Source organism: Salvelinus fontinalis, chromosome 1 (assembly GCF_029448725.1).
Source record: "Salvelinus fontinalis isolate EN_2023a chromosome 1, ASM2944872v1, whole genome shotgun sequence".
Lineage (NCBI taxonomy): Eukaryota > Metazoa > Chordata > Actinopteri > Salmoniformes > Salmonidae > Salvelinus > Salvelinus fontinalis.
The window spans coordinates 363,895-378,212 of NC_074665.1; the positions used below are offsets into that span (position 1 = coordinate 363,895).

The 14,318-nt window shown below is 54.0% G+C and overlaps 1 protein-coding gene across 1 annotated transcript; it reads right to left on the reverse strand.

The window, feature by feature from the left end:
- Positions 1-4,651: 4,651 nt before the first annotated feature.
- On the reverse strand, positions 4,652-5,282 carry LOC129862574 (uncharacterized). Its single transcript, XM_055934392.1, has 2 exons — positions 5,038-5,282; positions 4,652-4,918 (listed from the first exon to the last, which is right to left on the reverse strand). The coding sequence occupies exons 1-2, from the start codon at positions 5,137-5,139 to the stop codon at positions 4,661-4,663; spliced, it is 360 nt and encodes a 119-aa protein (XP_055790367.1). The 5' UTR covers positions 5,140-5,282; the 3' UTR covers positions 4,652-4,660.
- Positions 5,283-14,318: the final 9,036 nt, after the last annotated feature.

Sequence of the window (14,318 nt, forward strand, 5' to 3'; positions counted from 1 at the left end):
CTCACCTCTAGGTGGTCTTCCTGTTCCTCTAGCCCCCCCCCCCCCTCACCTCTAGGTGGTCTTCCTGTTCCTCTAGTCCCCCCTCCCCCCCTCACCTCTAGGTGGTCTTCCTGTTCCTCTATTCCCCCCCCCCTCACCTCTAGGTGGTCTTCCTGTTCCTCTAGTCCCCCCCCCCCCCTCACCTCTGGGTGGTCTTCCTGTTCCTCTAGTCCCCCCCCCCCCTCACCTCTAGGTGGTCTTCCTGTTCCTCTAGTCCCCCCCCCTCACCTCTAGGTGGTCTTGCTGTTCCTCTAGTCCCACCCCCCTCACCTCTAGGTGGTCTTGCTGTTCCTCTAGCCCCCCCCTCACCTCTAGGTGGTCTTGCTGTTCCTCTAGCCCCCCCCCCCCCTCACCTCTAGGTGGTCTTCCTGTTCCTCTAGTCCCCCCCCCCCCCCCTCACCTCTAGGTGGTCTTCCTGCTCCTCTAGTCCCCCCCCCCCCCCTCACCTCTAGGTGGTCTTCCTGTTCCTCTAGTCCCCCCCCCCCTCACCTCTAGGTGGTCTTCCTGTTCCTCTAGACCCCCCCCCCCTCACCTCTAGGTGGTCTTGCTGTTCCTCTAGTCCCCCCCCCCCCCTCACCTCTAGGTGGTCTTCCTGTTCCTCTAGTCCCCCCCCCCCCTCACCTCTAGGTGGTCTTCCTGTTCCTCTAGTCCCCCCCCCCCCTCACCTCTAGTTGGTCTTCCTGTTCCTCTAGCCCCCCCCCCTCACCTCTAGGTGGTCTTCCTGTTCCTCTAGTCCCCCCCCCCCCCTCACCTCTAGGTGGTCTTCCTGTTCCTCTAGTCCCCCCCCCTCACCTCTATGTGGTCTTCCTGTGCCTCTAGTCCCCCCCCCCCCTCACCTCTAGGTTGTCTTCCTGTTCCTCTAGTCCCCCCCCCCCTCACCTCTAGGTGGTCTTCCTGTGCCTCTAGTCACCCCCCCCCTCACCTCTAGGTGGTCTTCCTGTTCCTCTAGTCCCCCCCCCCCTCACCTCTAGGTGGTCTTGCTGTTGCTCTAGTCCCCCCCCCCCTCACCTCTAGGTGGTCTTGCTGTTCCTCTAGCCCCCCCCCCTCACCTCTAGTTGGTCTTCCTGTTCCTCTAGTCCCCCCCCTCACCTCTAGGTGGTCTTCCTGTTCCTCTAGTCCCCCCCCCTCACCTCTAGGTGGTCTTGCTGTTCCTCTAGCCCCCCCCCCCTCACCTCTAGTTGGTCTTCCTGTTCCTCTAGTCCCCCCCCCCCCTCACCTCTAGGTGGTCTTCCTGTTCCTCTAGTCCCCCCCCCCTCACCTCTAGTTGGTCTTCCTGTTCCTCTAGCCCCCCCCCCCTCACCTCTAGTTGGTCTTGCTGTTCCTCTAGTCCCCCCCCCCTCACCTCTAGGTGGTCTTCCTGTTCCTCTTGTCCCCCCCCCCCCTCACCTCTAGGTGGTCTTCCTGTTCCTCTAGTCCCCCCCCCCCACCTCTAGGTGGTCTTCCTGTTCCTCTAGTCCCCCCCCCCCCCCCTCACCTCTAGGTGGTCTTGCTGTTCCTCTAGTCCCCCCCCCTCACCTCACCTCTAGGTGGTCTTGCTGTTCCTCTAGTCGTCCCCCCCCCCCTCACCTCTAGGTGGTCTTCCTGTTCCTCTAGTCCCCCCCCCCCTCACCTCTAGGTGGTCTTCCTGTTCCTCTAGCCCCCCCCCCTCACCTCTAGGTGGTCTTGCTGTTCCTCTAGCGCCCCCCCTCACCTCTAGGTGGTCTTGCTGTTCCTCTAGTCCCCCCCCCCCCTCACCTCACCTCTAGGTGGTCTTCCTGTTCCTCGTTCCTCTAGTCCCCCCCCCCCCCCACTCACCTCTAGATGGTCTTCCTGTTCCTCTAGTCCCCCCCTCACCTCTAGGTGGTCTTCCTGTTCCTCTAGTCCCCCCCCCCCCCACTCACCTCTAGGTGGTCTTCCTGTTCCTCTAGTCCCCCCCACTCACCTCTAGGTGGTCTTCCTGTTCCTCTAGTCCCCCCCTCACATCTAGGTGGTCTTCCTGTTCCTCTAGTCCCCCCCCCCCCCACTCACCTCTAGGTAGTCTTCCTGTTCCTCTAGTCCCCCCCACTCACCTCTAGGTGGTCTTCCTGTTCCCCCCCCCCCTCACCTCTAGGAGGTCTTCCTGTTCCTCTAGTCCCCCCCCCCCTCACCTCTAGGTGGTCTTCCTGTTCCCCCCCCTCACCTCTAGGTGGTCTTTCTGTTCCTCTAGCCCCCCCCCCCCTCACCTCTAGGTGGTCTTCCTGTTCCTCTAGTCCCCCCCCCTCACCTCTAGGTGGTCTTCCTGTTCCTCTAGTCCGCCCCCCCCTCGTCACCTCTAGGTGGTCTTCCTGTTCCTCTAGTCCCTCCCCCCCTCACCTCTAGGTGGTCTTGCTGTTCCTCTAGTCCCCCCCCCTCACCTCTAGGTGGTCTTCCTGTTCCTCTAGACCCCCCCCCCCCACCTCTAGGTGGTCTTCCTGTTCCTCTAGTCCCCCCCCCTAACCTCACCTCTAGGTGGTCTTCCTGTTCCTCGTTCCTCTAGTCCCCCCCCCCACTCACCTCTAGGTGGTCTTCCTGTTCCTCTAGTCCCCCCCCCCTCACCTCTAGGTGGTCTTCCTGTTCCTCTAGTCCCCCCCCTCACCTCTAGGTGGTCTTCCTGTTCCTCTAGTCCCCCCCCCACCACTCACCTCTAGGTGGTCTTCCTGTTCCTCTAGTCCCCCCCCACTCACCTCTAGGTGGTCTTCCTGTTCCTCTAGTCCCCCCCTCACCTCTAGGTGGTCTTCCTGTTCCCCCCCCTCACCTCTAGGTGGTCTTCCTGTTCCTCTAGTCCACCCCCCCCTCACCTCTAGGTGGTCTTCCTGTTCCCCCCCCCCCTCACCTCTAGGTGGTCTTCCTGTTCCTCTAGCCCCCCCCCCCCCCTCACCTCTAGGTGGTCTTCCTGTTCCTCTAGTCCCCCCCCCCTCACCTCTAGGTGGTCTTCCTGTTCCTCTAGTCCGCCCCCCCCCCCGTCACCTCTAGGTGGTCTTGCTGTTCCTCTAGTCCCCCCCCCCTCACCTCTAGGTGGTCTTGCTGTTCCTCTAGTCCCCCCCCCTCACCTCTATGTGGTCTTCCTGTTCCTCTAGTCCCCCCCCCCCCTCACCTCTAGGTGGTTTTCCTGTTCCTCTAGTCCCCCCCCCCCCTCACCTCTAGGTGGTCTTCCTGTTCCTCTAGTCCCCCCCCCCCCCCTCACCTCTAGGTGGTCTTCCTGTTCCTCTAGTCCCCCCTCCCCCTCACCTCTAGTTGGTCTTCCTGTTCCTCTAGTCCCCCCCCCCTCACCCCTCACCTCTAGGTTGTCTTCCTGTTCCTCTAGTCCCCCCCTCACCTCTAGGTGGTCTTCCTGTTCCTCTAGTCCCCCCCCCCTCACCTCTAGGTGGTCTTCCTGTTCCTCTAGTCCCCCCCCCCCTCACCTCTAGGTGGTCTTCCTGTTCCTCTAGTCCCCCCCCCTCACCTCTAGGTGGTCTTCCTGTTCCTCTAGTCCCCCCCCCCCTCACCTCTAGGTGGTCTTCCTGTTCCTCTAGTCCCCCCCCCCCTCACCTCTAGGTGGTCTTGCTGTTCCTCTTGTCCCCCCCCCCCCTCACCTCTAGGTGTTCTTCCTGTTCCTCTAGTCCCCCCCCCCTCACCTCTAGGTGGTCTTGCTGTTCCTCTAGTCCCCCCCCCCCTCACCTCTAGGTGGTCTTCCTGTTCCTCTAGTCCCCCCCCCCCTCACCTCACCTCTGGGTGGTCTTCCTGTTCCTCTAGTCCCCCCCCCCCCCACCTCTAGGTGGTCTTCCTGTTCCTCTAGTCCCCCCCCTCCCCTCACCTCTAGGTGGTCTTCCTGTTCCTCTAGTCCCCCCCCCCTCACCTCTAGGTGGTCTTGCTGTTCCTCTAGTCCCTCTAGTCCACAACGTTCTGGTTCACAGCGCACGGCCATGTCTTTCTCTCTCTGCAGGAGGTCCAGGTTCAGCTCTCTACTGCAGCACAGACTGTCCTCCACACGCACTGACAGCACAGCCAGCTGGGACAGCAGAGAGGAGACTAGGGTCAGTCACGGATTGGTTTATTCTGTCAAGTAAACAAACTAAAGGAAACAGTTTTCACTGTTCTTCTACAACAACCACGTTGCCATGGATACTGTACAGTAGATGTGAGATCAACACAGACTCCACCGGACCTTCACAGTACCAGAACCTGTCAACCCTCTGGGCCATCCTACCTGTCGGATCATAGTCTGGATGGCTTGATCATGGCTGGATCTTCACAATACCAGAACCTGTTAACCCTCTGGGCCATCCTACCTGTCGGATCATAGCCTGGATGGCTTGATCATGGCTGGACCTTCACAATACCAGAACCTGTCAACCCTCTGGGCCATCCTACCTGTCGGATCATAGTCTGGATGGCTTGATTATGGCTGGACCTTCACAATACCAGAACCTGTCAACCCTCTGGGCCATCCTACCTGTCGGATCATAGTCTGGATGGCTTGATCATGGCTGGATCTTCACAATACCAGAACCTGTTAACCCTCTGGGCCATCCTACCTGTCGGATCATAGCCTGGATGGCTTGATCATGGCTGGACCTTCACAATACCAGAACCTGTCAACCCTCTGGGCCATCCTACCTGTCGGATCATAGTCTGGATGGCTTGATCATGGCTGGACCTTCACAATACCAGAACCTGTCAACCCTCTGGGCCATCCTACCTGTCGGATCATAGTCTGGATGGCTTGATCATGGATGTGATTCTGTGATCGTCCTCTCTCTCTGACCGTGTCATTCAACATCTCCACTGCCTCCCGCAGCTCCTCTACAGGGTTTCCCAGCGGCTCCTTCAGGGGCTCCCCACCATCGCTTCCACCCCCATCACCCAGCAGGGAAAGAGCTGAGCTGATCTCACTGTGGAGAGGCTGGGAGACAAACACAGGAGGTGATTTACCCAAAGTTATGAAAGACAGACTAACCCTCGGGTACCTCAGGTAGTATGCTGTGTGGTGTGACTTCAAGCAGGTGAAAAGCTGTGCCTCACCTGTCCAAGGTTACTGCTGTAGCCCCACCCCCTGGCCTCCTGGGTCTCCTCTAGCTCCACCCTCTCCTCTAGCTCCACCCTCTCCAGAAACTCTGTCAGCATCCTGGTGTCCTGCAGCGATGACCTCTGGTTGGTCAGCGCAGTCTGGACACGTTGGTACCTGGTGACACAGAGTACAGAGTTAAATCAGAGTTCAATTTAGAATCGGCTTCCTATATCGCAACAAAGCCTCCTTCACTCATGCTGCCAAACTTACCCTCGTAAAACTGACCATCCTACCGATCCTCGACTTCGCTGATGTCATTTACAAAATAACCTCCAACACTCTACTCAGCAAACTGGATGCAGTCTATCACAGTGCCATCCGTTTTGTCACCAAAGCCCCATACACTACCCACCACTGCGACCTGTATGCTCTCGTTGGCTGGCCCTCGCTTCACACTCGTCGCCAAACCCACTGGCTCAAGGTCATCTACAAGTCTCTGCTAGATAAAGTCCCCCCTTATCTCAGCTCGTTGGTCACCATAGCAGCACCCACCCGTAGCATGCGCTCCAGCAGGTATATCTCTCTGGTCACCCCCAAAACCAATTCTTCCTTTGGCCGCCTCTCCTTCCAGTTCTCTGATTATCTGCCAATGACTGGAACGAACTACAAAAATCTCTGAAGCTGGAAACACATATCTCCCTCACTAACTTTAAGCACCAGCTGTCCGTCTGTGGTGAGATGCTACAGCCTCTGGCTTGTGTATTAGACGTCAGTCTGTGGTGAGATGCTATAGCCTCTGGCTTGTGTATTAGACGTCAGTCTGTGGTGAGATGCTAGAGCCTCTGGCTTGTGTATTACACGCCAGTCTCTCTGTCTATTAACACACAGAGCCAGACTATTAAAGACACCAAGCCTCCTGTATATTAACACACAGAGCCAGACTGTTAAAGACAGCAAGCCTCCTGTATATTAACACACAGAGCCAGACTGTTAAGGACACCAAGCCTCCTGTATATTAACACACAGAGCCAGACTGTTAAAGACACCAAGCCTCCTGTTACGAGTCCCGCCGAGGATGGTGCCTCTTCCCGTTCGGGCGGCGCTCGGCGGTCGTCGTCTCCGGTCTACTAGCTGCCACCGATCCCCTTTTCTGTTATCCTTTTAGTGTGTCTAATTTGTTTCACCTGTTGTGTGTTTAGATTAGGGGTTATTTAAACCCAGTTTGCCCGCTCCCTTTTGTGCGGGCTTGATTTTCTGTTTCGTGTTTGTGGTGTGTATTTTGTGGATTTCGTTATTCTATTGATGTTGGACATTTATCTTTACGCGCCCAGTGTTTAAAGTGGCGTCACCGTTTTGTAGGTGATTATGTGAAGGAAATAAATTCCACCTTTTGAAAGAGATTCCTGCTCTCTGCACCTGACTCTTGTTTCCACCACTGGAATTGTTACAGAAGCCCGCACCAAAGGGAGGAATGGAGTCAGCAGAAGCAGCAACCACCCCTCTCCCATCGATAGAGGAGCGTGTCCAGCATCACACCGCCGTTCTCCATCGAATAGGGACAGCAATGGACATGATGATGGAGAGGATGGAACGATGGGAGAGGAGTGGTATCCCGACTACAACCCCAGCTCCTTCCCAGACGGCGCAACCTTCCCCATCAACGTCAGCATCAGGTTCGGGTGCATTGCGTCTTGCGCTCCCAAGGGAGTACGATGGAGCGGTGGCTGGGTGCCAGGGGTTTTTGCTCCAGTTGGAGCTCTACTTGGCCACTGTTCGTCCGACTCCCTCTGGAGAGGAGAGTGTTAGCCTCCTCATCTCCTGTCTGACTGGTAGAGCCCTGGAATGGGCTAATGCGGTCTGGAACGGCCCAGACTCTGTTCGGGACAACTACCCAGAGTTCACTCGCCGCTTTCGGGCCGTATTTGACCACCCTCAGGAGGGCCGAGCGGTGGGTGAGAGACTGTTCCACCTCAGACAGGAGACGAGGAGTGCGCAAGACTTCGCTTTGGAGTTCCGGACCTTGGCTGCTGGCGCGGGGTGGAATGACAGGGCCCTGATGGACCATTATCGATGTAGCCTTCGGGAGGACGTCCGTCGGGAGCTAGCTTGTCGAGACACTACGCTCTCTCTCGATGAGTTAATTGACATGTCTATTCGACTGGACAACCTGCTAGCTGCCCGCGGGCGTTCAGAGGGGGTCCTGTCCGTTCCACCTCCCAGTCCTCCCACTTCAACCCCGATGGAGTTGGGAGGGGCTGCATCTAGGGGGGCCAGAGGAGGTAGCTACTCTTGCACCTATTGTGGCAGGAGAGGACACACTTCGGACCGGTGTTGGAGGAGTCCATCTGGGAGTCGGGATGGCAGGCGGAATACTCCTCGATCACCCCAGGTGAGTAGGCACAAGACTCACCCAGAGCTCCCTGTTGGTCACATGTTTTTGATTATTTTCTTCCCTGCGTTTTTCCCTTCTCTTCAGCATAAGGCGCTCGTAGACTCAGGCGCAGCTGGGAGTTTTATGGATCGCGGACTCGCCCGTAGGTTGGGTGTTCCGCTGGTACAGATAGACCCTCCTTTCCCCGTGCACTCCTTAGATAGCCGACCGTTAGGGTCAGGACTGGTCAGGGAGGCCACGATTCCGCTGGACATGGTAACACAGGGGGATCATAGGGAGCAGATCAGTTTTTACCTTATTGATTCACCTGGTTTTCCAGTGGTATTGGGGATTCCCTGGCTAGCCATTCACAATCCCCTCATTTCCTGGAGACAGGGAGCTCTTCAGGGGTGGTCAGAGGAGTGTGCAGGTAGGTGTGTGGGAGTTTCCATCGGTGCCACCTCGGTGGAGAGTCCAGACCAGGTTTCCACTGTGCGCATTCCCCCAGAATATGCCGATTTGGCTATCGCTTTTAGTAAAAAGAAAGCGACTAAATTACCACCTCATCGACGGTGGGATTGTGTGATAAACCTCCAGGTGAACGCTGCACTTCCCAGGAGTCATGTGTACCCCTTGTCACAGGAGGAGACGTTGGCTATGGAGACATATGTCACGGAGGCTCTGAGACAGGGGTTCATTCGGCCCTCCATGTCACCCGTCTCCTCGAGTTTCTTTTTTGTGAGAAAGAAGGAGGGAGGTCTGCGTCCGTGCATTGATTATCGAGGTCTAAATTCAATCACAGTGGGATTTAGTTATCCGCTACCTCTCATCGCTACGGCGGTGGAATCATTCCATGGAGCACGTTTTTTCACAAAACTGGATCTTAGGAGCGCGTATAATTTGGTGCGTATTCGGGAGGGAGACGAGTGGAAAACAGCGTTTAGTACCACATCAGGCCACTATGAGTACCTCGTCATGCCGTATGGGTTAAAGAATGCTCCAGCCGTTTTCCAATCCTTTGTAGATGAGATTCTCAGGGACATGCACGGGCAGGGTGTGGTAGTGTATATTGATGACATCCTGATCTATTCTGCTACACGCGCCGCGCATGTTTCCCTGGTGCGCAGGGTTCTTGGGAGGCTGCTGGAGCATGACCTATACGTCAAGGCTGAGAAATGTGTGTTTTCCAAACAAGCCGTTTCCTTCCTGGGTTATCGCATTTCCACCTCAGGGGTGGTGATGGAGTGTGATCGCGTTAACGCTGTGCGTAATTGGCCGACTCCAACCACGGTAAAGGAGGTGCAGCGGTTTTTAAGGGTTTGCCAATTACTACTGGAGGTTTATCCGGGGTTTTGGCCAAGTGGCGGCCCCCATTACCTCACTGCTAAAGGGAGGGCCGGTGCGTCTACAGTGGTCGGCCGAGGCTGAGAGAGCTTTTAACCAGTTGAAGGCACGTTTCACTGAGGCTCCCGTGTTGGCGCATCCGGACCCTTCATTAGTGTTCATAGTGGAGGTGGATGCGTCCGAGGCTGGTGTTGGAGCCGTGCTATCACAGCGCTCGGGCACGCCACCGAAGCTCCGTCCCTGTGCTTTCTTTTCTAAGAAGTTGGGTCCGGCGGAGCGGAACTATGATGTGGGGGACAGGGAGTTACTAGCTATGGTAAAAGCCCTGAAGGTGTGGAGACACTGGCTTGAGGGGGCTAAGTACCCTTTTCTCATCTGGACTGACCATCGCAATCTGGAGTATATCCGAGAGGCGAGGAGATTGAATCCGCGTCAGGCGAGGTGGGCCATGTTTTTTACTCGTTTTAGATTTACGATCTCTTACCGACCAGGTTCCCTCAACACAAAGGCCGACGCGCTGTCTCGTCTCTATGACACGGATGACCGGCCCATCGATCCGACTCCCATCCTTCCCGCCTCATGTCTGGTGGCTCCGGTGGTATGGGAGGTGGACGCGGACATCGAGCGGGCGTTGAGGGTAGAACCTGCGCCGTCCCAGTGTCCGACTGGCCGTAGGTACGTACCGCTTGGTGTTCGTGATCGATTGATTCGGTGGGCTCACTCAATACCTGCTTCGGGTCATCCGGGGGTGGAGAGGACAGTGCGTGGTCTTAGAGGGAAATACTGGTGGCCCACCTTGGCTAAGGACGTGAGACTCTATGTCTCCTCCTGCTCGGTATGCGCTCAGAGTAAGGCTCCTAGGCATCTACCAAGGGGGAAGTTACAACCCCTTCCGATTCCACAACGGCCATGGTCTCATCTATCAGTAGATTTTTTGACGGATCTTCCTCCGTCTCAGGGGAACACTATCATTTTGGTCGTTGTGGATCGGTTCTCTAAGTCCTGTCGTCTCCTCCCATTGCCTGGTCTCCCTACGGCCCTACAGACTGCGGAGGCTCTATTTACCCACGTCTTCCGGCATTATGGGGTGCCGGAGGATATCGTATCTGATCGAGGTCCCCAGTTCACGTCCCGGGTATGGAGGGCGTTTATGGAGCGTCTGGGGGTCTCGGTCAGCCTCACCTCTGGGTATCACCCCGAAAGTAATGGGCAGGTGGAGAGAGTGAACCAGGAGGTGGGTAGGTTTCTGAGGTCGTATTGCCAGGACCGGCCAGGAGAATGGGCCAGGTACGTCCCGTGGGCGGAGTTGGCCCAGAACTCACTCCGCCACTCATCTACGAACATGTCGCCCTTCGAGTGTGTACTGGGGTACCAGCCGGTCCTGGCTCCGTGGCATCAGAGCCAGACTGAGGCTCCTGCGGTGGAGGAATGGGTACAGCGCTCTAGAGAGACCTGGCGAGCGGTCCAGGACTCTCTCAAGCAGGCCAGTGAACGGCAGAAGAGGAGCGCTGACCGCCACCGCAGTGAGGCCCCTGTGTTTGCACCAGGGGACAGGGTCTGGCTCTCGACCCGAAACCTGCCCCTCCGCCTGCCCTGCCGGAAGCTGGGGCCGCAGTGTGTGGGGCCATTTAAAGTCCTGAGGAGGATAAACGAGGTGTGTTATAGGTTACAACTTCCCTCTTACTATCGTATTAACCCCTCGTTTCATGTGTCTCTCCTCAGGCCGGTGGTAGCTGGTCCCCTGCAGGAAGGTGAGGTACCGGAGGTCCCTCCTCCCCCTCTCGACATCGAGGGGTCCCCGGCGTATAAGATCAGAGCCATTCTGGACTCAAGACGCCGGGTGAGGGGCCTGCAGTACCTCGTGGACTGGGAGGGGTACGGTCCGGAGGAGAGATGCTGGGTACCGGTGGGGGACATCTTAGATCCGTCCCTGTTGAGGGATTTTCACCGCCTCCATCCGGAGCGCCCTGCTCCTCGCCCTCCGGGTCGTCCTCGAGGCCGGAGTCGGCGCGCTGCGGGAGCCGCGCGTCGGGAGGGGGGTACTGTTACGAGTCCCGCCGAGGATGGTGCCTCTTCCCGTTCGGGCGGCGCTCGGCGGTCGTCGTCTCCGGTCTACTAGCTGCCACCGATCCCCTTTTCTGTTATCCTTTTAGTGTGTCTAATTTGTTTCACCTGTTGTGTGTTTAGATTAGGGGTTATTTAAACCCAGTTTGCCCGCTCCCTTTTGTGCGGGCTTGATTTTCTGTTTCGTGTTTGTGGTGTGTATTTTGTGTATTTCGTTATTCTATTGATGTTGGACATTTATCTTTACGCGCCCAGTGTTTAAAGTGGCGTCACCGTTTTGTAGGTGATTATGTGAAGGAAATAAATTCCACCTTTTGAAAGAGATTCCTGCTCTCTGCACCTGACTCTTGTTTCCACCACTGGAATTGTTACACCTCCTGTATACTGTGTGTTCTGCCACTGTGTACTCTCTGTTTCGGGCCAAATAGTATTCTAGTTTGCTCTGTTTTTTTGTTAATTCTTTCCAATGTGTCAAATAATTATCTTTTTGTTTTCTCGTGATTTGGTTGGGTCTAATTGAAAACTACACACAATGCATGCAGGGCAGAATTAGGCAAATATCCATTAATAATAAAAACTCAAAAAAGACCAATTAAGTTTTGGAACCATCTAAAGTACAGTGACCCCCTCTCATATCACTACCAAGCCCTGCAATACCAAGAGCTGAGCAAAGACAAGATTCCCCTCATCCAGCTGGTCCTGGGGCTGAGTTCACAAACCTGTTCTACTAACACACTGAAGCCTCAGTCCCCTCATCCAGCTGGTCCTGGGGCTGAGTTCACTAACCTGTTCTACTAACACACTGAAGCCTCAGTCCCCTCATCCAGCACAATATTTTGACAGTTTTGGAAACTTTAGAGTGTTTTCTATTGTCGTGTCTTTGACTATGCCAGATTGATTGCTATGACATGCTATTCTTCAAAATTATTTCTCCGTAATTAATATTACCTGATTGAACTAATCATGTAAATATTAATTAACTAGAGAGGGACACCACGAAAGAATATTTATAGAGCTGTTATCTTTCGAATAAACTCTTAAAGATTTTGTAATATTTTACTAAATAGCCGTCACATTAATCGTCATTATATTCAGTCTCATCTGAAAGTTGTAAGTCCTTGATTATCTGCAAGAATCCTAGCTAACAAGTTGAATCAGCAATACAAAATTGGGTTTAATTATTTATTTACTAAATACCTAACTAATCACACAGAAACACATATACACAATTAAATCATAAATTGATCACAAATTACGTCATACAGAAAAACGTCCCTAGCGGGCAGAATCGATATGACAGCTTGTTACACAAAGGAAAGGGGGGGGGAGTCCTAGTGAAAGCGCGGGAGACTTGAGCATAGGCGAGCTGTGCTATCGTAAATCTTATCTTATGCATTCTAAATTACCGCCATTTGAAGAGGAAAATGCAATGAATATTTACTCTGAGCTGCGCTTCAGTAGGTTGGTGGTAGATGGCCTGTGTCGCCAACCCGAGTCCTCTGTCCTTTGAAGAAGTCTCTGGTAGTCACGGGAACACGTTGTGTGTATTAGAGGGAGTACTTGGACTGTCCTTCCGAACCTGCGTTTAGCTGTTGCTAACTCCAAGGCTAGGAGATATCACTTCTGTAGTGAATACGAGTTCAAAGTTCATACCATTCACAATCAAAGTCCATGCTGATGTTGGCTTCATCTATAGTGATTATCTGAACCATTCTGACCCTGGATCGTCATCCTAGAGTACCCGGAACAGGAAGTTATTTTCTGGGAAAATGGCTTTTATAGTGGAGGGAGAGGGGTGTGTCTGAAAAGTCTATTACCCAGGTCTCTTCACAGGGGCGGACCACTGTGAGCAGAGAAACTTATGAAAGCACAGATCTCTCATTTGGAAGCTAAAATTACATTTAATCTCTTCACAAATAATGTCATATTCAAACATTTGAATTAAACAACAATTCCATGTGAATCCGATACCTCTGACGTTTAGACTTTCCACAGTAGAGTTTATGTCATTCTATCATTGATGAGAATGTGCCAGAGGGCAACCGAACTGACATAATATACCTTAAGTACCACCGCATATGTACAGTTGGTTGGATTACCAGAATATAGTTCATTTCCCCCCAACTTCTGATGTTACCCAGAATCTCTATGTTAACCCATGGGTTTCCTTATGTCACATCAGTTATAGTGGGGAGAGAGGTATTTATGACTGTCGTAAACCCACCCCCAACCCAACGTCATGACACTACCCTAATCTGTCAATTGTTATGCATATTTTATTATCTGAGCCTGAGAAATAGTCTGTTTACCTTGGGAACGTTATTTTTCCAAATATAAAAATTCTGCACCCTAGCTTCAATTGTGTGTTTGTAGTTTTCCTCTGGACATGTAGGAGAATCTTACAGAACTCTGCATGCAGGGTTTCAATGGGGTGTTTGTCCCATTTGGTGAAATCTTGTTTTGCAAGTGGACCCCACACCTCGCTGCCATAAAGTGGACCCCACACCTCGCTGCCATAAAGTGGACCCCACACCTCGCTGCCATAAAGTGGACCCCACACCTCGCTGCCATAAAGTGGACCCCACACCTCGCTGCCATAAAGTGGACCCCACACCTCGCTGCCATAAAGTGGACCCCACACCTCGCTGCCATAAAGTGGACCCCACACCTCGCTGCCATAAAGTGGACCCCACACCTCGCTGCCATAAAGTGGACCCCACACCTCGCTGCCATAAAGTGGACCCCACACCTCGCTGCCATAAAGTGGACCCCACACCTCGCTGCCATAAAGTGGACCCCAAACCTCACTGCCATAAAGTGGACCCCACACCTCGCTGCCATAAAGTGGACCCCACACCTCGCTGCCATAAAGTGGACCCCACACCTCACTGCCATAAAGTGGACCCCACACCTCGCTGCCATAAAGTGGACCCCACACCTCGCTGCCATAAAGTGGACCCCACACCTCACTGCCATAAAGTGGACCCCACACCTCGCTGCCATAAAAAGCAGTTGGTTCAATGACATATTCAATTAGTTTTAGACAAATTGTAATAGGTATTTCAATTTGAAATAGCTTTTTAATGGCGTAGAATGCCCTGCGTGCTTTCTCTCTCAGTTCATTCACTGCCTCTCTCTCTCTCTCTCTGCCCCCCCCCCCCTCTCTCTCTCTCTCTGCCCCCCCCCCCCCCCCCCTCTCTCCAGCTCTAGGACAGTTGGTTATGATGACATCATTGTATCTGTCAGTGGAGTGGATTTCTTAGATGGTCATTGGTTCTGGAACATTCTGGAACATAACAGGTCACTGCTCTCCACCTCACTAAGATGAACACACACCAAGAGGAATATATCAACAATAGAACCAGCGGTTGGACAGAGTACCACCCGTGCAAAACCAAATGTCTTAGTAATGGTGACTCAGAGTAGTCTGATGTGGTTCACTTCCTGGGTGTTAGTAAAGGTGTAATCTAGCCTAGTGAGAGGAGGGGACCCTTGGTCTGGACACATAGACAACCT